At 39.4% G+C, this 23290-nt stretch overlaps 1 protein-coding gene across 1 annotated transcript in view; it reads right to left on the bottom strand.

The window, feature by feature from the left end:
- Window positions 1-23290, bottom strand: part of cerk (ceramide kinase) — a 51775-nt gene that overhangs the window by 18009 nt on the left and 10476 nt on the right. Inside the window, exons 2-8 of the mRNA XM_004553935.4 lie at window positions 17493-17621; window positions 15989-16111; window positions 13549-13674; window positions 12819-12885; window positions 6875-7020; window positions 545-619; window positions 258-410 (exon numbers count right to left, since the gene is read on the bottom strand). Of these exons, the coding sequence (XP_004553992.3) occupies window positions 258-410; window positions 545-619; window positions 6875-7020; window positions 12819-12885; window positions 13549-13674; window positions 15989-16111; window positions 17493-17621 (819 nt within the window). The remainder of the gene's footprint in view (window positions 1-257; window positions 411-544; window positions 620-6874; window positions 7021-12818; window positions 12886-13548; window positions 13675-15988; window positions 16112-17492; window positions 17622-23290) is intronic.

The raw sequence follows: 23290 nt of genomic DNA, 5'->3' as shown, positions 1-23290 counted from the left end.
AATAGTAACAATAACAATAATATGTAGAGGTTTCTGCAGACCATCTCATCTAATCATGGTGTTAGGAAAACTGTTGATCCTGCTGCTGATGTCTGGACCCTTTACAAAGCCAGCAAGCCCTGGGATGAACTCCAGGTTAAATCTTTTTTAAAACAATTCATTGTGAGATTGATAGCGTTTAAGAACAGTGAGCCAAGAGTTAAAAATAAAAGGTTAAATGATCTAGGCAGATTTTAGAAAACTGATGGCCCACATACCTGCCAGGTCGTATCTGGCAGGGCCAAGCCATCTGTTCCTCTCACTGTCTGAAAGCACATCTCCATAGAAGCCGTAGCCAAGCAATGAGACTGAGTATCTGAGAAAGACGTCATTGTGATGAACTGAACACACATCCATTGGCTGCGAATCACCTGTTGAGATAGTCAAACAAACAAAAAAACAAAACACAAAAAATAACATGAATATGAAACTAAAATTAGTCTAATCTTTCAAAGGTTGTTGGTTCTTGTAAGTTTTTCATATTCTTTCAGCAATTTCCACTCACCCACAACGATGTGTAAAGCAGAAGTAACTGGATCGTTGGTTCCCACTGTAGCAAAGCAGATACAGTCAGTAGACCCTGTTGGGTTACGGAAACAAAGATGCGCTCCGGTTAAAGAAATAAAAATGACATACTTCTTTAATTTACCAGAAGGTTGTATCCTCTCTTTGTTTGTCTGGGTTTTCAAAGATGTGGATACATCTAATCAGTGGCTCTGGAGTGTAGTGGTTTATACAATCAACTAATAAGTCAACGGTCCCTTTCCTGCTAATTATGCTTATATTTAATAATGAAAAAAGCACATCTTATTCTTTATGCTTTGTTTTTTTTTTTTTTTTAACGTGCCAGCATTGGTTTGGTTGTTTGATGCATCTTAGTCTACGTTCACACTGCAGGCAAAAGCGCATCAAATCCGATTTTTTTGACCCTATGCGACCCATATCCGATCATGGTATGACAGTGTGAACGGCACAAATCCGATATTTTCAAATCCGATCTGGGTCACTTTTGTATGTGGTACTGAATCCGATACATATCCGATGTTTCAGAAAGCGACTGCTGTGTGAACGGTCATGTCGCATTAAATCCGTCTTTTACGTCACTGACACAAGACAGACGCCAATTATCAGCGCCTGAGAAGACATCGCGAACGCTTCCTGAACTTAAAGCAAAAATTGGGAAACATGAAGTCCGAAGTCTTTATATTAAGGGCCATCAGTCAAACAATATTGTTTGCTCTGGGTCTAAACAGAGCGCGTTGTGTGTGACGTCTTCTTTTGCACATGCGGGCCGCTTTGAGCGTTCACACTAGAGCGCGTTTGCTGTCGCATTTTATTTGTAGTGTGAACGAGCAGACAAAAAAAAAATCGGATTTGATCAAAAAATCGGAATTGAGCATTAAGACCTGCAGTGTGAACGTAGCCATAGTAACTGTCACCATGCCAGTGTCCGGCAGCCTCGCCTCTGTCAGTGCGCCCCAGGGTGGCTGTGGCTACAATGTAGCAGCCATCACCAGTGTGTGAATGTGTGTGTGAATGGGTGGATGACTGGATATGTAAAGCGCTTTGGGGTCCTTAGGGACTAGTAAAGCGCTATATAAATACAGGCCATTTACCATGTATTCACAGGTACATACTGAAAGGCCTTTTTCCTTTTAAATCCATGTCTTCCTCCTTAAGACAGGAAGTGGAGCAGATATGATATTTTCCTGTCTTCAACTCTCAGTAATTCTAAAGGTTGCAATATACACTCAGGATATGTGATGGGTACTCTGTCATGAACGCCTTCCAGCTAATCAGAAGAGACTGTGTAGCAGCTTAGCAGACACTGTTGGCACTTAAGTTTTCCAAGATGCTGATAGTGTGTGTAAAACATACTCTCATAAATTAAATCAGTCCTTACACATCATAAGCAGGGTCACGTCTCTCAAATCTTTGACCAAGTGAAGGGAATTTAGTTGAATAATTTCACTAGACGGAAGCAAGGAGACATCGTAGTCATAAAGTTAACTGATCGGATAGCTCCAGGCTCCAGGCTATCATCAGCTCTCTTCAAGCAACAAATGAGGGATAAGAGGCATCCCCGCTTTGTGAGAAATGTTGAGTTTGACATTAAATCTTTCAACTTGAGAGGTAATCAGCCAGTATCTCTCTTTCTGCACCACATGGTGTAATTTCAGACCTATCTGCCCTACTTTGATCATCCTCAAGTGGTAATATAGACCTACTGCCACTGATGAAAGACAGAGAGCGCGAGCAAGAGAGCAAAGAGAGGAGAGTGAAATCTAACCAGTGATGTTTTGAGCTGGCTCACAGAAGCGTGACAGGGAAGATCAGGCCTGTCATTCAGTAGCGGACACAGATGAGTATGAAGATGAGCTCTCTCTCTTGCTTTTTCTGACTTTCTATGAATATCACTTATCTGGCCTTTGCTTCTTCCCCTCCGAGCTTCATAATCACATCCGAAACACTTTCCGATTGCTCCTGACAGCCCTGCACTGCCTGCTATTTTGCTGAGCATAAAAAAGGTGACATGTGCCATTTCAGTCTTCTAAAGCTACTCCGTAAAAGCCAGCTGACTTTGAATGAATATAACTGCTGCACACAGATCTTCAATGATGTTTAGTGCTCAGATCTTCAATGTTTTATTCCCCTTAAGTTGCTCAACCACAATAGCTTGCTGGCATATTCTGAGGAGAGAGCATAAACTGTCGCAAGGCAAATCCTCAGTGGAGATGCTCCATTTTTTATCTGTGTTTCCCCTAAAACTGTCTTGCCAGTAAAATCATCTCAGCAGTTAGATCATCTTTGTCTCTGGGAAAACAATGGACGCTAGATGCTTTTAAGAGCTGCTCCAAAAAGGATATTTTAGCTGTTTCAATCCTCAGTACATGAATATATTCATGGCTGCACTGGCAGTATCTTAAAAACAGCCTCAAACCAAAAAAAGCAGACCTTTGATTTAAAATATTTGGGTTTTTTTTAATCAAAATTGTCTAATTTGTGTTACCTGAAAATGTTTCCAGTAGCAAAGAAAACTAAATGAACAAATTAAGTGTTCAGTTGAGATAGATGCTGACACCCAACTGTAGTTAGTTCATACTACATTTAGCACAATAAAGCAGCAGTGTCCCATCAGGGCAAGCAAGGGAAGGACTGCTTGTCCAGTGAAATCTATAAATAGTCATCAGTTAAAACTCAAGTAAATTCAATCTCTATTCTTTCATCTCAAACAGTGTTCTGTCTCATAAGTTTGCCCCTTTTGCATCCACTGTTTAAATTACTGTCATGTTGTTGGGCTTTTGTCTCAGGAAGCAGGATTAACTCTGCTTAATTTGGATTTCACTTGAATCTGTATTATATGTACATTTCATGGGTGTGTCCACTACCTGGTGTTAAAGGGCTGGAGCTGAGCAGGCTGAGAGACCAGCAACTTTTTCTGGTTGTTCTGTTGCACATTAAGGATAAACATCTAGTCTGTGATGGGAGAATTATCTGAGACTAGCAAGACAAACTGCTCGTCTCTGGTCCCCGCTGAGATCAGTTATGATCTATGCATTTATTACAGTAACAAACAAGTTTCCTCTCGTTAACCACTGACATGTTTGATGTAGAGGATTTACAAAACTTTTTTTTATTAATAGGCAGGTTGACCAGCTGCAGACTTCAAGTACACTTTTAGATTTAGTAACTCTGAAATCACTTAGTTGACTGAACGACAGTTAAGTGTAACCAGCTGTTTAACTAATTTTTCATTAATATTTTTAATCCTTCAGTAGATACTGACAGTTAACCATGTCACCCAACGCTCAAGGCTTTTTTTATTTAGCCGTTTTGTTATTTATACATTTCAATATACTTTAACAGCAGTTGTGTTTTTCTGGACTTATTACACATAACGTCCTTGGGGATTATTAAAGTATTCTGATTCTTATTAGAGATATGAGGTCCTCACATGAAGCCACTACAAACACTTTTTATAGAATATAATGCATTACTACCATTAAACAGTATGTAAAGCATTACACTGAACTTAACCTTACACAACTGCAGCAATAATAAAACCCATATACAGTGGGGCAAAAAAGTATTTATTTTCCACCCTAATTTACGAATAAATTCTTTACAAATCCTACCATGTGATTCATGGATTTTTTTTTCACATTCTGTCTCTCACAGTTGAAGTGTACCTCTGGTGCAAATTACTGACCTCTGTCATCATTTTAAGTGGGGGAACTTGCACAATCGGTGGCTGACTAAATACATTTTTGCCCCACTGTAACAGTCATGGGGAACATTTTTCTGCAGTATAACAGTGGTTATGTTCAGTACTTATTTAGTTTTATGTGTACTAAGATGTGTGGTATAGCTACTAAAGGAATGGTTTTAATACATTTCTTCTTCAATCATCCTTGTCAGCTAATGGTAAATATTTTAAGTATAATAGTAATAATATTTTTAAATTCTTCAACCAGGAAGGCATGCAGAAAGCTCAAAATTTCCATGCAGTGTGCAGCATAAATAAAAGAATAAAAGAGAGGCTGAACTAAATCATGAAACGCTATATGTTAGTGGTTTAAGATCTATTATTCTTTTTGGATAGTCATCATCTCTCTTTGCTTTTCTGTATAAGTCACCCTGCACCACTGCAATCAAGTCTGTTCCTTTTATTGGATTTTATGAGAACTTTTTGTTTACTCCCCGAAAATCTAATGTTCGACTCTAGAGGAAGTATTAGAAAGCCACGGCTCAATGCTGAAATATACAGCATCTTCACTGGTGTTAGGAAACTACCTTTCCTGTGCATATAGGGTGTTACATATGACCACATTAACTCATTCACTGCCAGCCATTGGCAGTGAATGAGTTAAACCCATTGACTCATTCACTGCAATTGACGGCTATAGACGTCAATGGCAGTGAATGAGTTAATAAATTAATTCAGGCATGGAGACAGAGTACAGCTGAGTTTCACCCACACCAGAGGAAAAGCAGTTTATAGCTCTGACTTTGTATTGAATGACCTTGTGAGTTCCATCTGCTAGCAAAAAAAAAAAGAAAAGAAAAGAAAAAAGAAACATCGATAGAAAAGTAGTGCAATAAAATGTGCAGGATGAGTGGGTAGGAAGGTGATACTCAGTATGCAAAACATGTATGTGTAGCAATGGGTGTGATTTTTAAAGTATGATGCATGTTTTCTTCATAAGAAATGAAACAAAAACAAACAAAAAAACAACAACTGTCCAGCAGATATGTTAAAAAAAAAAAGAACATTTGATTGAAAGTTCAGTGGTAATTCCACAAACAACTTTACAACCAATTCCTTTTAACTTTAGCCCACGGGTCAACTACCCACTCAGTAATGGTTCAAACATGTAAACAAATGCTTTCACCAGGTAGCCATGGGCCCCAACACCATTGTGTTATCTCAGCCAGTGACAGACATTCATTCAATATATACCAGAAATTTTAGAAAAAAGTGGAAATTACACACTTAAAATTTTAATTTATCTGCTTGTGTAAAATGACAAAAGTCCAAATTGTGCTTGTAAGTGGCCTAAAAATCACTTACTGTGTGCCCAGCAGCTTTTTAAAAACCTATGTCATTAACATCAAGCTGTGCACAGGATAGCCTCATGCACTGTATCTCTATCCTCATGAAAATTAAAGATTTAAAAATGTCACTCAGCACGTTTCCATTTATGGCACTTGGACTGATTGACCCTCTGCAGGCCCCTGTTGGGAGCTCCTACCCTGTTGCCATAGAGATCATTGCTTTTAACTCAGAAAGCTGGGATGAGAGAGTGTGAAGTTATCGCAATTAGACTCTAAATCATGTTCTGGTGCGATTTAATGCATTTAAGACTTTTCTTTTAACTGTAGGACTACTTCAGTCCAATTTTATTTAAAAAAAAAAATCATAACCATCCATCATCCAACTTGCTGTAACTCAGTTATTTGAGACAGCAGGACCTTATGAAAGAGTCACAATTGATTTCTGACAGCAGAGAAAAAACAAGTGTGACCTCAGTTCATTCAGCTGTGGGTTATGTCATGTGTAGACAGAACATAAAAAAAACATGGATTTTTCATTTGAGAACAAAAAATAAAAATTGTGTAGGCTAATCACAATGTCTCGGGGCGTTATGTTCTACAAAGGTTTGTGCTGCAAAGATTGTAAAGTTGCAGGTTTTAAAAAGAAGACCTTGACTTCAGAAGTTGGTGTTTACCTGTGATTTTGTAGTTTTTCCATCAAAAAGAAAAACCCCCCAGAAAAAACAGACTAGAAAGTGACATCCATCCGCTCTTTTTAAAAACATCTTAGTAGATCGAGCCCATCTTAGCAATGGTGGGGAAGAGGCAGGACACATCCTGAATAGGTTGCTAGTACTAAAACATACAAAAAGTTGGCTACCTATAACATGCATGTCTTTGGACTGTGGGAAGAAGTCACATATCAGAGGCCCCAGTCAGTGGATTCTATCCCAGCCTTCTTGCCGTGAAGTGACAGTGCTAACCGCTGCTCCACTGATTTTAATACATTTCTAAATAATAAAGGCGACATTATTTTATCAAAATGTAGCTCAAACTTCAATGGAGCATAAGTTAGTGATGAGTTAGTAAAAATGTCTTCTGTCAATATTTGCATTTTTTTAAAATTAAAGTTTAACTTTTTTTTATTACATAAACTTCACTGGAAAAGTCTAATTTCATTTCAAATATTTATTTTGTGAAAAATAAGAGACTGAAGAGACTGATGCCACTCTGTCTGTACAATACATATAGAGCAGATTTCCCACGCATTTTTCATAATGACATAATTCCCAAAGCTCACCTGCAGGAATGATTCCTATCCGTAAAGAACATGGCACCAATTCAGCATCCGGTTGGTTCTGGTCAACACCGTGGTCATTTTGCGTCCTGGCAACCAGCCCGTGAAGGACCTCACTGAACATCCCATCTCCACCAACACACACCACCCTTGGCAGAAAAATGAAATCAACAATTCAGTAAGTGTTTGTGTCATGACTAGAGCTGGGCGATAGAACGATAACGATATGTATCGCGATATAACTTTTACTCGATAGAGAAATTAAGCTATCGCGATAGACCTCGCCGCTCTTGTCCTCTTAAAAAAAAAAAAAAAAAAAAAAAAGGGTCAGCCAATCCAAATCAAGTAGCGCAGAGCCGAACCAATCACAGCCGCAGCGTCACGTCGCGTGACTTGTTACGTACAGCACAAGTGCCACGCCGCACGTGTGTTTGTTTGGGAAGCAGCCAGCGCATAATGGAGGAAATGAGTGTGCCGACTAGAAAAATCAACCGAGCGTGACCGAAGAGAAAACAGATGATGGTTCCAATGCCGGAGAGATTGTCGAACGGAAGAGCCATAGAAGTTCCGTAGTGTGAAGGTATTTCGGCTATTTCAAGTCTGACAAAAAACAGAGTAGCGTGCACTGTAAATTGTGCCGAAAGCAAGTCTGGAAATACAATAAACTGGTGCATGCGTCACACTGTGCGCCACGTTATTGTTTCGGTGAAATGAATTTCTACAATACTGTTACTGTTAATTCTACTCTCTGCAGTGTTTACAGTGGGGCAAAAAAGTATTTAGTCAGCCACCGATTGTGCAAGTTCCACCACCTAAAATGATGACAGAGGTCAGTAATTTGCACCAGAGGTACACTTCAACTGTGAGAGACAGAATGTGAAAAAAAAATCCATGAATCCACATGGTAGGATTTGTAAAGAATTTATTCGTAAATCAGGGTGGAAAATAAGTATTTGGTCAATAACAAAAATACAACTCAATACTTTGTAACATAACCTTTGTTGGCAATAACAGAGGTCAAACGTTTACTATAGGTCTTTACCAGGTTTGCACACACAGTAGCTGGTATTTTGGCCCATTCCTCCATGCAGATCTTCTCGAGAGCAGTGATGTTTTGGGACTGTCGCCGAGCAACACGGACTTTCAACTCCCGCCACAGATTTTCTATGGGGTTGAGGTCTGGAGACTGGCTAGGCCACTCCAGGACTTTCAAACGCTTCTTACGGAGCCACTCCTTTGTTGCCCGGGCAGTGTGTTTCGGATCATTGTCATGTTGGAAGACCTAGCCTCGTTTCATCTTCAAAGTTCTCACTGATGGAAGGAGGTTTTGGCTCAAAATCTCACGATACATGGCCCCATTCATTCTGTCCTTAACACGGATCAGTCGTCCTGTCCCCTTGGCAGAAAAACAGCCCCATAGCATGATGTTTCCACCCCCATGCTTCACAGTAGGTATGGTGTTCTTGGGATGCAACTCAGTATTCTTCTTCCTCCAAACACAACGAGTTGAGTTTATACCAAAAAGTTCTACTTTGGTTTCATCTGACCACATGACATTCTCCCAATCCTCTGCTGTATCATCCATGTGCTCTCTGGCAAACTTCAGACGGGCCTGGACATGCACTGGCTTCAGCAGCGGAACACGTCTGGCACTGCGGGATTTGATTCCCTGCCGTTGTAGTGTGTTACTGATGGTGACCTTTGTTACTTTGGTCCCAGCTCTCTGCAGGTCATTCACCAGGTCCCCCCGTGTGGTTCTGGGATCTTTGCTCACCGTTCTCATCATCATTTTGACCCCACGGGATGAGATCTTGCGTGGAGCCCCAGATCGAGGGAGATTATCAGTGGTCTTGTATGTCTTCCATTTTCTGATGATTGCTCCCACAGTTGATTTTTTCACACCAAGCTGCTTGCCTATTGTAGATTCACTCTTCCCAGTCTGGTGCAGGTCTACAATACTTTTCCTGGTGTCCTTCGAAAGCTCTTTGGTCTTGGCCATGGCGGAGTTTGGAGTCTGACTGTTTGAGGCTGTGGACAGGTGTCTTTTATACAGATGATGAGTTCAAACAAGTGCCATTCATACAGGTAACGAGTGGGGGACAGAAAAGCTTCTTACAGAAGACGTTACAGGTCTGTGAGAGCCAGAGATTTTCCTTGTTTGAGGTGACCAAATACTTATTTTCCACCCTAATTTACGAATAAATTCTTTACAAATCCTACCATGTGGATTCATGGATTTTTTTTTTTCACATTCTGTCTCTCACAGTTGAAGTGTACCTCTGGTGCAAATTACTGACCTCTGTCATCATTTTAAGTGGGGGAACTTGCACAATCGGTGGCTGACTAAATACTTTTTTGCCCCACTGTAAATGCTTACATATACACACAGTTACTGTCCCTCCACACACACAACTCGGTTCTGCTTCTATGCCCCAGCTTTGTTTACTTTTTCCCACCGAGGCTTCTAGACTTCTGATTGGCCAACATTTCTGCACGGTTAGGAATCTAGCGCCACCTGCTGCTTTGGCATGTTCATAGCAGCGTTTTCCTTCATTTCTGCCTTTATGTGTGGACGGGATTATTTTTTAAAACGAAAACGGAAAATCTCAGTTTTCAAAAATACCCGTGTACGTGTGGACGTAGCCTCAGTCTCTGACTGGAAGCGCTAATTCGTCATTCGGCTTTTCTCAGACTAAAGTAACTGTTAAAACTGTTTGAAAAGCTAAGCTATACAACAAGGAGAGATTGAGAATTTCCTTTTAGTTCTCAGTTTATTTGATATTGACAAAAGTTAGTCAGTTTTGTCTGTTCTTCTGTAAAACAAACTAAGATTTATTTTTAGAATTAATATTTTGTTTCTAAGTGGAATTGACAATTTAGTCTGTTTCGTTTGTTCTATTTTGAAACTTAAACGCTTTAGCGGCTGCCTTTTGTGTAGTTTGCAATATTTGCCTTTATTTATCTGAAAAAGTCTCATGTTCCTTAAGTACATCTACCCTGTTGAACTTATTATGGGAAATAAATATTTAAATAAAAACAAGCTGCTGATTATTTCACATTTTACTTGTGAGCAACGGCACATTTAAATCTTACAAATATAGTTATTTGGCTCATATCGTGATAGATATCGTTATCGCCTGAAATGAAAAAAACATATCGTGATATGAAAAAATCTCATATCGCCCAGCTCTAGTCATGACTCTTCTAATACACAGATTGCTGGTCATCCGGGAAGATCGACTGGATGTCACGTAATGACTTGTGTTACATGTACTTGAAATGACACACACATGCTAGAGGGAAAATAACTACACAGCTGGAGAACTGACAAAAACATCACTGAAGAGGAGGCCCAACTGTGCAAGGCCAGTAAATAAGAATATCACACTGTTCTATCAGACATAACAGCTTCTCAAGTCCAACTCATCTATAAATCTATAAATCATATGAGCTGCAGAGTAAAACCATAATGGACTCTAACCCTGCTCTGGGAGAATGAATAGCTGATGAATAGGAGCTGGAAACAACGGGGAACTCAGCTGGAAAGTAGGAGACCCTTTATATTCCATGATAAACTGTATTTTGCCATTGAATGCCAACTTTGGATCACAGACCTGAGCAGCTTCATGTACAGTTTGAGCTGAAAACCTTCATTTATTGTCAGGATTTAGATATAGAAACAGACAAATATATATATTAAAAAAAAACTATAGAAAATGTTGAAATTCCAGTAAAACTTACTAGTGATATTGCTTCATTGTGACTTTTGACCACTTCATTTTACATTAACATCATCATAGACACTGGATCAGTGGTCAGTAGGGCTACCACGATTAGTCAACTAGTCACGATTACGTCGACTATTAAAATCGTCGACGACTAATTTAATAGTCGACGCATCGTTTGATGCTTTGTAAGATCCCAAAAGACGCAGGAATAAGTAGTAGTATTTAAGAGTGTAATATCGGACTGAAACAGAAGATGGCAGCACTGCATGTACAAGGATGCCAGCTGCCGTTAAATCCCGAAGAAGAAGAAGCTGTGTCCCAGAATTCATAGCGCGGCCCAGCTCAGTTGTCAACAATGGCGGCAGCTAGTTAGTTTTAATATTACTCTTATTATTCTTTCTGGGTTACAAAATAAACGATTAACATATTTTCAGGTGAGAATGTAGCTGTGTAAACCTCAAATATCTGCTCAGTTTATCAAGACACCACATATTTTCAAAAGCGCGCCGACGTTTTCGGAGACGTCTGTTACCCACTAGGTCGATAGCTAGCCGGGGGCAAGGCTAACTAGAGCCGTGAGAACACCGGACTCCCGGCAAATCGTTTTCAAACCCACTGCCGTCTTTTGCTACTCAGGTTAAACATGATATATAAGTCACTTAGATAACTTAAAAATTATATTGTTTGTTTTTTTTTTAGTATTTTATTTGTTCCTGATTAAATCGGTTTGGCTGAGATTAAAGTTATAGTTTTTACACAGCTAAATAAACGTCAAGCAGATTAAACTCCATCGAAACAATCTGCAAATGTCATTAAAATTTAATAAACTATCATCTTGTCTTTATTTTTAGTTAGTACATACCTTAAACACTTAAAGCTGTAAGCTAATGATAGTTATATAAGAGCAGATGCTGCTGGTGCAACAAGCTGTACGTTTTACATCCAATGGATGCATGATCTGATTAGTTGACTAATCCCAAAAATAATCAGTGACTACTCAACTATCAAAATAATCGTTTGTGGCAGCCCTACTTGTCAGTAATTGTAGAAAATGTGTTACTCCACTTGCAAAAAAGCTCAACTTTCATGACTGTGAAATTAGATCAGACAAGAGGTTTGTGCCCACACAATGAATGTTCATCTTGTGACCATACACATCCATTTAATCACTTTTATTTTGAAATTAATCCCCTGCTTTTAATGTTGCTTGTTCCACCTCCTTTCTTTGTTCCCATTTTCCTGTGAATATTTCAGCCAGATACATTTCCTACCAGCTAATTAGCCACCTAGCATATATACAGCCATCCTCCCCTTTGTTCCCTGCCTCACTGTTTAAAAGCAACCTTTAAGATTGGCTTGTTGGAGTTTTTAGACCCTACCTACCAGTGTATGACCCAGGCTTTGAACATTAAAACTGAGTTATGGATCATTACCACGGTAGAGTTTTGAATTAATGGATATGTCTCAATCTCCTTTTTCTTTGCAAAGTGTTTTTTCACACTTATATTTAGTTTTCAGTTTAATTTTAGTTATCTAGAATAACCTTGAAACGGGCCAGTAATGAAAACACGAAAGGAAAGAACCTTTCATTTTTATCATTTCCTGTCACGCTAGGACACAACAGCACCAAACCTTTTGAACAATTTCAAGTCTTACCATAACACCAAACTAAACTGAACGTTCCCAACAACAATAGATATGCCGGCAACATAACAACCCCCATTCTACAAAAGAAACAGCATCAACAGCTACCAATATAAACCACCAGACTGATGTGTTTTTAAGCTTTATATCTCAAAGAGTTAACATGGCTACAAACCGTTAATCTTACATTGGAGTGCTTTTAGAGCACTTACATCCAACATCTACTCAGTTTAATCTTCTTTTATTATTATTATTATTATTATAAACCAATAAATTTTCTTTGTAAGCATTTATTGTGGCATAGAGAGATTTAAGAAATGTCCTGACAAAGAAGGTTAGTGATTAAGATGATCAGAATATTTTCCCGTTGTTAAATATGAGAAACACAAAGAACTTTGTATCCGTAATCTGTCACAACACAGACTGCAATACAGCAGAGGTTAATACAAACTATGGCCGAGTTTCTCAGTAGCTTTATTAAAGTACGAGCAAACAAAGAAGAGTCAAGTTCATGTCCCGGTGAAGAACCAGTTTTCAAAGCCTAAAAGCAAGAGCTACCTAGCTTAAGTACCTACCCGTCATATTTATCTAGATTGGCCTCTGTTTTCAAGTGGTCTTCAGCATGATTGGCACGCTCTGTAACTATGGAAACAAATCAAATGGCAAGCATTAGTAGGCATTCAATGAAAGGGAATATACTGACAAAATAACTAGGCACTTTGTGGCTTGACTGGTAGAACAAGCACTCTATTACATGCATTTTGAAATACAAGACAAGGAAAGTACTTCACCTTTGAAACATTCACTGGAACCTATCGAGCAGATTAATGGTCAGAAGAGGCATAAGTGTGCTGGCAACCCCCCCCCCCAAAAAAAACCTCAACCTAATTCAGCTACTGTATACTAGCAAGCAAAATGAGCCTATAAAACCAAAAACAATATTTCAACAGTAATTCTGTTTACCAGGCATATAATAGCAACACACACACAATCCTGTAACCTACAACAGCTGTAGGAAGCCCAAGGTGAATAGCGGTCCCTCTGATGGACCATCAATACCCCAGACTATGTGTAGCTGTAACAAACACTTATTGAATAATAGATGTGTTTGGATACCCGAGCTTATCAACTATCACAGCTTCCATTAAGGTGGTGGCATGATTAATGGCACTATAAGCCAAATCATATCCTTGCAAGCCTCTCCAGTCCCCACGAGAGGCCACAGTGGCAGTGGAGATCAATATGGCAACCATCAAGACTCATTTTTTATTTAAATGTTGAGGAATGCTACTGATAGGGACTCACCAATCACAGTGGTCGCAATGCCGGCAAGGCGAAACATTGGGGCCACCTTCTGCTCGTAAATACGTTTCCCACGACGCTTTCCACCGAATGGATTGATGTATACCAGAAGGCTCTTTGGTCGATTGGCTGCAAAAACAGGGAGGGGCATGAGATCATCTTTTAAAATGTGTAGTTTACCTTTTTTTTTTTTTTTTTTTTTTTTTTGAAACAAATGTCCAGCTGATAAAAGCTTGATGAAGTTTTCATTAACCAGAGACCTTTCTCAAAATGCTCAGTCAACCTGACTTGTCCCAAAAACATGCCGCTCAAGAAATAAATGGTGTGTCTACTGACTGTAGGAGGAGTGCAAAGCAATTCAGAGGCACTGCATCATTCGGTGATAAACCTACAAAGAGCTGCGATGGAGAATACTAAATGGCTTGTTTATGGCTGTTGTGGAGGAGTGCATTTAGGACAACAAACTAAGATACATGGGATGCTCAAAGTGAAAATGAATGGATTTGGATCAAGTGTTAAATGAGTACAAAGAAATATAGGGTGCCATATTGTTTGGCAATAAGACAAAAGTTCCATTAGATTACATAAATGGATTGTAAATGGGCGATGTAAAGGTGTGTGACTAATACTACTGAAGATGCAGCGACTTATTCAAAATGAATGTGGTTAATTACCTTGAATTGATTCATCCTGCCAAGTGAAATGGGACTAAGAGGACCATTTTAAATGGCTTAAACCCACCTTCCACTCTTATTTCAGCATGTTAGTTAAACACTAAATTCTGTACAGCCTAATCATGTGATGCTTATTAAACCCAGAGCATAAGAGAGCATTTTGCACTCAGGTGAAAAATAAAATGCAAACTCAATATGCTTGAATAATAGTCTAGTAACTTTGCATCACCATGTAATCTGTTAGTACACAAAAAACATTACATTTAGCAAGCTAATTATTTTGTAAACATGTTGATGGATAATGTGCTGCTATGTTCGTTTTTAGTTATATACTGTATATGCCATTCTCTTTTACTGTAGGACCGCCCATTAGCTATCCTAATTATTTTTATTATTTTTATTTAATATTTCTAAATAGGGCTGCCACGATTAGTCGGCTAGTCACGATTACGTCGACTATTAAAATCGTGGACGACTAACTTAATAGTCGACGCATCGTTTGACGCTTTGTAAGATCACAAAAGACGCAGGAATAAGTAGTAGTATTTAAGAGTGTAATATCGGACTGAAACAGAAGATGGCAGCACTGCATGTACAAGGATGCCAGCTGCCGTTAAACCCCGAAGAAGAAGAAGCTGTGTCCCAGAATTCATAGCGCGGCCCAGCTCAGTTGTCAACAATGGCGGCAGCTATTTAGTTTTAATATTACTCTTATTATTCTTTCTGGGTCACAAAATAAACGATTAACATGTTTTCAGGCGAGAATGTAGCTGTGTAAACCTCAAATATCTGCTCAGTTTATCAAGACACCGCATACTTTCAAAAGCGCTCCAACGTTTTCAGAGATGTCTGTTACCCACTAGCTCGATAGCTAGCCGGGGGCAAGGCTCACTAGAGCCCGTGAGAACACCGGACTCCCGGCAAATCGTTTTCAAACCCACCACCGTCTTTCGCTACTCAGGTTAAACATGATATATAAGTCACTTGGAGAACTTAAAAATAATATTGTTTGGCTTTTTTTAGTATTTTATTTGTTCCTGATTAAATCGGTTTGGCTGAGATTAAAGTTATAGTTTTTACACAGCTGAATAAACGTCAAGCAGATTAAACTCCATCGAAACAATCTGCAAATGTCATTAAAATTTAATAAACTCTCATCTTGTCTTTATTTTTAGTTAGCACATACCCTAAACACTTAAAGCTGTAAGCTAATGATAATTATATAAGTGCAGACGCATGCTGGTGCAATAAGATGTACGTTTTACGTCCAATGGATGCACGATCTGATTAGTCGACTAATCACAAAAATAATCTGTGACTAGTCGACTATCAAAATAATCGTTTGTGGCAGCCCTATTTCTAAATTAAAATTCAAAAATCATTAGTCACAGGCTAACACTTACAGACAGACAACCATTCGCCCTCACAACTATAGGGAATTTAGAGTTTCCAGTTAACCTATCATAACTAACTGCATGTCTTTGGACTATGTGAGGAAGCCGGAGTACCCGGAGAGAACCCACTCAAACATGGGGAGAAGAACTCCACACAGAAAGACCCCTGATGGTGGAACTGAACTCAGGACCTTCTTGCTGTGAGGCAACAGTGCTAACCACCGTGCCAACCTTCTAATACACAGTTTCCAGTAAGAGTGGACCTTAATGACCGCGTGCACTTAGCTAAAATACAACTTTCATGGTGCGTCGGGTCAGTACATCAAGTACAAAGTACAAACCCATATCTTTTACAGAACATCAGATGACACATACTGAGTAGTGACAGCTGCTCATTTGTAACTTGGACCCACTCCTCGCAGAGTGCCTGGTTGTCACAGTGAAAGGTGACCTCACTACACCGCCACTGGTGCTGTTGTGTCCTTCGCACATAGGAAACTGTAAAGAAACAAAACAGAACACTCCAGAGACCACTTATCAACAAAAATCAGAGACGAAAGATGCTTTCATCATTCCCATAGACCATCTTATCAGACAAATGCCTCCAAATGTGCTAAACAAAGCCTCTGATAATGTCTTCTTTTCACATCATTTTGCCTTGCTTAAAGTCATAATCATAAAATACCCAGATCGCTTGTGACCTATAGTTTATTTAGTAGGCAGGTATTTTTAACAATTCCTACTTTTGTCATTTACCATATTACCTGGCTTTGGCACAGTGGGGGCTTGCCCTGAGAATAAACCTGGGCTTTATCCTTAACACACAGATTATTCAGATATGCGCTTATGTCAGAAATAGAATAGAATAGAATAATCCTTTAAAATGAAAGAAATGAAATAGAAATGAAAGCATGAAGAAATTAGTTTCCTAAATGAAACAGGGCTGTGCTCATAATCAGACACACACACAAAGTAGAGACAGAGTCCCATAATATCCTGCTAGGAACATTACTGAAATATTTACATTAAGAAGGAAAAATTCACTCACTAAGCACTTTGACAGCAGATTCACTCGCTAAGCATTTCAAAGTGAAATTATCACACTAAGCATTTTCTTCATCAGATAGAAAAGTTAACTTTTCAGGAAAGTTGTGCTGTCCAAATCGCTAACCGTACCTCGTACTCACCATGGGGTATGCAAAGAGACGCTCAGAGTGGGTGCAAAATTATCCTTTAATATGTTACATAATCAGGATGTAAGTGATGGGGTGCGTCTTTGAAGCCAAGTTTCCACAGACTGTGGAAATGCAGTCGTGTCAGACTCGACGCACTTCATTGCCAGTAAACGCTCACATTAGTGAGGTAATTTTTAACATTTGGCTGCGATAAATAATGTAAATCCGATCTTGTTTGGATATAATCTAATGGCTCCAAATCAAGCATTAGCCCCAAAGTCGCTGGCATGCTGCCATCTTAGACCCAGTCTGCTAAGTTGTGAGGGACTCTCTTGTTAATGCATTACTTTCTGACTATGGAGCTGTCTACAGGCTTATTCCCAGTGTCACATCACTTGCGACTTGTGGCACTAAACACAGCCTCTTGGCACGCTTAACCAAAGTGCAACTGCAATGTAGCATTAACATACTACAGGAAATTCAAGGCGACATTGATATAGACTGGCCTCAGGTTCAGTTGTTGGAAGAAGCAACAGAGGTTAAAGTGGCTACTTTATCAGTTTAGTTTTTACTTTAATAAGACTGAGACATAGGATAGATACTGATGCGGGTTTTTAAAGACAAAAATGCTACATTTTTTACTTTGGGCTTTGCATAACTTTTATAAAACTAGTGATAATGAAATGCTTCTGTAAATGTCATACCTGTGAATGCATAGCGATACAGCTGTTTTGTCTTTTTTTGATGTTTCCCAGTCTGTGCAGCGTCTTGGTCATCGTCTTCTGTCTTGCGGACAGCAACTATTTCACACACCTCAACAGAATAGCTGTGTACTGAAATGACATGAAATGGCTCTTTTAGTTCACTCCATTCCACAATGACCAAAGCACACAAAACTATACACAAAAGCATTCGTGATGCATGCTGTAATCTATAAATCTCCAGTAATCGGTATCTTTTTTTTCTTCATATGGACAATAGATCCTGAAACTAAGTGGTCTGTGGAAGGGGTCACTCTGAGCCAAGCTGACAAAGAATAATCATTCAACTGCAATTCCCCTCTACACCGTTGAGAATGTGGCACATCGATATTTTAGTTTTATTCTCCACTCCCTTTATTGTTGCTCTTATCAGCCCCGTTTACCGATGTAACATGCAGGTGTTTTGTCAGAAAGCCATGATAAGCCTATTGTATGCTCCCTGCCCAGCACCAAGCAACTGAAGTTAGTAGCTGGTTAAGAAATTAGAGCATTTAGCAGCTAAACAGCCAGATGTATCCAAATGGCTAACTGGGAATATCTGGAAACAGCAGCATTTCCCTTACTGGCTTCTTGAGGCTGTCTCACCAAGCCTCAAGTGGCCAATCCCAATCTGCACTGAAACATAGCATGAAGTCCACACTGCAAACCGTGGTCCCCATGTGAGTCACAAACGAAGACCTCATTGTTCAGCAACTTGTGACTGACAAGTTGGAAGTCAACAAGCATGCAGCCTCATGTTGTGTCTCATTATATATATAAAAAAAACAAAGATGGACAAAACAACAAGCCTCAGCCTGAACATCCATAACAGGACCCCACCAAGCAACGAGCATGCCACAGGTGCCACGTCTGTCCTCTGATGATCAGAAATTAGAACAAAGAATGTAACCGTTTCTGTCTCCTCGAAGAAATTCTAGTTTGTTTGATGTAAATGTCCTGTATATTCACTCAAATTTAGAGGAGAAACAAACACATCAGCGCATTTGGTATCTATAGCAAATTGCGTCATTTATGAAAAATGCATAGGACTGCACTTTTATATTACTCACTCATTTAAATTACCTCAGGCAGTAAGACCTGAGGTTGTGCATCCTGGGTTTGAGTTACATTTTGTCAGAAGACTAATTTTTGGTAACCACATTAGCATTCCATTCAATCTCCAGGTACATCATGGATACACCTTGCAAAGCAGGTTCATTATCCATTGCCAGCATTAGCTGATAATACTGCCATTCAACTCGTCTTATTCCACTGTGGAAATGAACAAAGTGCTTGAGTCAATAACCCGAGTCATCTTTTATCCTCTCTATAAACTGGTGGAGACTAAAACAGACTTAAAAGGGGAGTGAATAAGCATGCTGGATAAATCACTCTGTATACTTGCTAATTTTTCTCTTTATTTCCAAGTACAGAAATGTTTTCAGATGTAAGCCTGATAACTTGTAATCATACATCAGTGGGTTGTTTTCATTTCCCACTGCAAAAATAAATAAACAAATAAATCAGTAAGCTTAGATTTCCCTCTAAAATGTCAAAACTGTTGGATACTGTATCCAAATTCAGAACAGCAGCCTGGAATTCATTTCACACGGAGCAAAATGAATGGGAATAACACTGTCATGTCCCAAGAGGTTGTGAGTGTTTGGGAAGAAAATACATCCCTTTGTTAATGTCCCCCATAAGCGTGAGAATGAGGTTTAACAAAATTTTCTGAGCACAGTGTGACCTGGTACCTCCTGGCAGTAACAAGACGGGGCAGCTCAGCTGACTTGAAGGGCTCCTAAGTGACATTAAAGAACCCTGCGTTGAAAAGTGGTGTTAAAGGATTTGTTGGTAATGCATTCATCCATCTTCACATCCTTAATAATGTGAACACACTTATGTGACAGACAATGCAATATAATCCTTAAAAATCATTTTAAGAAGGTGGAACCCAGTGCTGGGAATTTGATGCCTAAATATTGCCAGGCCTGACGAGACAAATTTCCCTTTGAACCATTTCATTATTTAAATATTCAAATCCCGAGCATGGCTACTAACAGAACAAATTCAGCTGTGCACTTTTGTACTATGGAAGGACAATATTACTTGCATTGAGTTTTAAGTGACCTGTTCAACTGCGTCACATACAGGCATTCCAGTCTCTCCTACAAATTTATTCAGCTGATATGGTGAAATGGATGGGAGGGAAGCATGACATATTATTTCTCCCCTGGGAGTCTGAGGGAATAGGATTTCATTTCTTTTTCAAATAAAGATGATACGCCATGCAGGCATGAATAACTTTATGGCCATCGATATTCACACTTTGACAAATAGGAAGAAGAGTTATGGCCATGTGGGTAATGGCTTTATTTCAGGAAAAAAAACTATTTGAAAAATAGCACCTAGTTCTCCTGCCAAACCGATTGTTGGTATTGAATTAAAATACATAATGAATTTCTAAAAGTTTTATATTCCATTTTTAAACTGTTAAACTGGAGCTCTGGCCTGTACGCCAAAATTCGTTTGGTTGTCCATGTATCATACAAATCAACCACTAGATTTACAATTTTCAATTCAAAGCTTTCAGTTCACATAAGCAGAAATTTCAACACAATATATTCAGATCAGAACGTGCTAGAAAATTTGGATGTTTTTACATAAACTATATGGACAAAAGTAATTGGCCACCGACACACTGCAGTTTTAGGAGCTGCTATACCATGATGGTCCCGGTGCAGTTTTTGTGCTGATCTGAATGTCGGAGGTGGTTTGGAACATTGGTTTAAGCACCATGTACCTCAGCGGCCACACTCTGTGACTGGTGATGATGATGATAGTGATAATAACATAAGGCAAAGATAAACAGCTGTAACAGGTTCCAGATAATTCATTGTGAAATTCTGAATTTGCACTTTGTTTTATATCTCAGTACCAATCTTGTGCCTGAATTGTGTCTAAAACTCTGAGAAATATAATCAGAAAAATCTTATCTTGTATTTTACACATTTACATACGTATCATCCTAAGCTCCCAGGCCTGAATCCAAAACAAAACATTAAACATATGATATCTTCAAAGAAGTAGGCAAATCAATTCCCCCAAAGGCACCCCCCGCCAAAACCCCCCAACAACCACACTCATGATACTATCTTTTCACAGTGCATCCGTAAAATATTCACAGTGTTTTACTTGTTCCACATTTTGTCATGTTGCCACCGTATTCTAGATTCATTGGATCAAATTCATTTTCACCCTAAAAATTCTACACACAATACCCCAGAGTGAGAGGGAAAAGTGAAAGAAAACAGGTTCGCTGAAATCTATGCAAATTTATTTAAAATACAAAACAAAAATACAACATATACATGAGCATTCACAGCCGTTGCCACACAAAACAGTCAGGGTGTTCCTCTGAACCACTTGGTCAAATTAACACAAGAAACAAACAAAACCGACACCCCAGTGAACCTAGTTGGGGAAGAAACTGGAAACAATGGCTAGCATTCCCGAATTCTAACACTGCTCTAATAACCCTGGCACATACACACATCCTCAGATATGCACACACAAGGACACAATAATCGCTTCACCACATACACAGAGCACATACCCCCACATAAATTCTCCACTTTTTAGCTCAGTGCGGTCCCTAAGCTACATGCTAAGCCCTCGGCCATACAAGGCAGATCCTCTCTGCTCTGACATACTTTTCTTTGTGCTTGAAAAGAATCTTGGCACTGGTAGTCAGCCATGTGTGTGCTGCCTATTCATACCACAGGGCTCAGTGTGCTACAGCAAACCGAAGAGGTCTGCTATCTGCAAAAAGTCAGCTTTTCAGGAACTGGAGGGAAAAGGGTCTTTTTTTTTGCCCAATAACTAGAAATCCTGCACACGAAGGAGAGAATTCAGATGTTTGTTTTCATTGCTACACTGATACCTAAGAACTCTGAAAGGGAATATTAATGTTCCTGCAGCCTTTTATTTAATCACTTTGAACATTTGTAAAGCTAATTACTGACATCTGTCAGTTACTTTTGCCATGCTTGGATGGTTGTTAAGTGACTCTTGGAGCTTCCTTGACCTTTTGCCCATTTTTTTAAAAACCTGCCCAGTGGCAGAATTGTTTGTCCCTGATCACATGTTAAAGTCTTGACCTGTTCCGAGTTTCCCTTGAACTCCTAAAAGCTAGACAGTATATCGTGACACAGTGTATACAGGTTGAATGCTGATTGGTAGAAAAGCAGATTCATCTAGAAAAAGAGGAAGAAAGCTAAAACAATAAGGAACAAAGAAGCACGAATAAGGACGATGTTGACTGGTTTTTAACACTCTCTTTGTGTGTTTACGTACAGAGTTCTCTTTTCTGCTGTTAGAACCAAATAAACAAACTTAACCTGATGTACCTGTCGACTGAGCTCTGTCTGTTTCTATTTGGTTTTAACTTGGTTTAGTCCTCCTTCCACCGAGAAATCGACATGATCATACTTTTGTACTATGTGCATTTTGCTAGCCAACTGTAAATAAGCTCTTAGGTATTTGCTCAGGCTTCTTTTTCCCAACAAGGGAGCGGGCAGCTTAACTGGCATGGGATCAAGGCCAAGTTCAAAGACACACTCACATGCAGTGTGGATCAGGAGAAACATAATGAGCAGTTCTCCAACCCTGCCATCTAACTCTGAACCTCAAACCCTGGCAATGGCAGTGCGCTGCTTTGCCCCAAGTGTGCGTGTAATCCCCGGCTCAGGCACCGTTAGTGCCTTTCTCTACTGAGCCAGAAACATTCATATCCTCAGGGCCTCGGCTGCCACTAGTTTCCACTCAACCCACGTGAGATGAATTAACACCTGCGATGCAAAAGGGAACACTATTAAAAGGCAAGACCAGTCTGAAGACTTTTTACACCATCCCTGAAGTTGTCAGACAGGATTGTATACTAAATGTTATGTGGATTTTTTGAACTTGTAACTCTGTTATAAGACTTCTAGCAGATTTGATCAGTTTACCCAAAGAGCGATTATTCACTCTGAAAAAAGTTCAAAAACAAAAACAGATTTTTCATGTGACTGCTTGAGTCACATCATAACAGTCCGGATTCCCCCGAATGGAAACCACTTTGGTCAACCCCATCACCCTACAGTCTCTCTCATGCTCGTTCCAATTATTTAGGCTTTTTTTTCCCCCCCCACCAGGAAGTAAAACTCTTAATCCAGACACTTCTTTTAATACACTTTCACATACCAATGCATGCTTTGGTTTTAAATCGGACAAGGCAGGTTTCTCATGCTTCTGTCCACACCCTTCTGCAGTGAAGACAACAATTACACAAGCACGAACATTGCTTGTGTAACTGTTGCATTCATAAGCTATGGTTTTAATTCCCATGCCTAGAAAAATCTAGGTAGTTGCAAGAACTGGCTGATGACGTATGGTAAATGGACAGGTATTTGCACAGCGCTTTTTCTACTCAAGCTGACTTCTCAAAACACTTCCTATTACAAGTCTTACTAAGTCACACACATATGCATTGGGTTTTTTTCTAGATGGATCAGGAGCAACCTGTGATTTAGTATCTTGCACATGGTATGGACCGGTAGGACAGGATCAATCGACTGACCTTGCAATTGGTAGATCATCCTCACTCGACTGCTCCCGTCTCTCTACCAGCCAAAAAGTGCTTGGTAGTCCCTCTCTTTCCCCTTCGTCACGTAGTGATGTGTACGACACCCCAAACTTTGTGACTTCATGTATACAAATTT

Source organism: Maylandia zebra, linkage group LG17 (genome assembly GCF_041146795.1).
Source record: "Maylandia zebra isolate NMK-2024a linkage group LG17, Mzebra_GT3a, whole genome shotgun sequence".
NCBI classification, from domain to species: domain Eukaryota; kingdom Metazoa; phylum Chordata; class Actinopteri; order Cichliformes; family Cichlidae; genus Maylandia; species Maylandia zebra.
The sequence above is the reverse complement of the archived record's forward strand: the minus strand, read 5'-3'. Positions and strand labels throughout refer to the sequence as shown.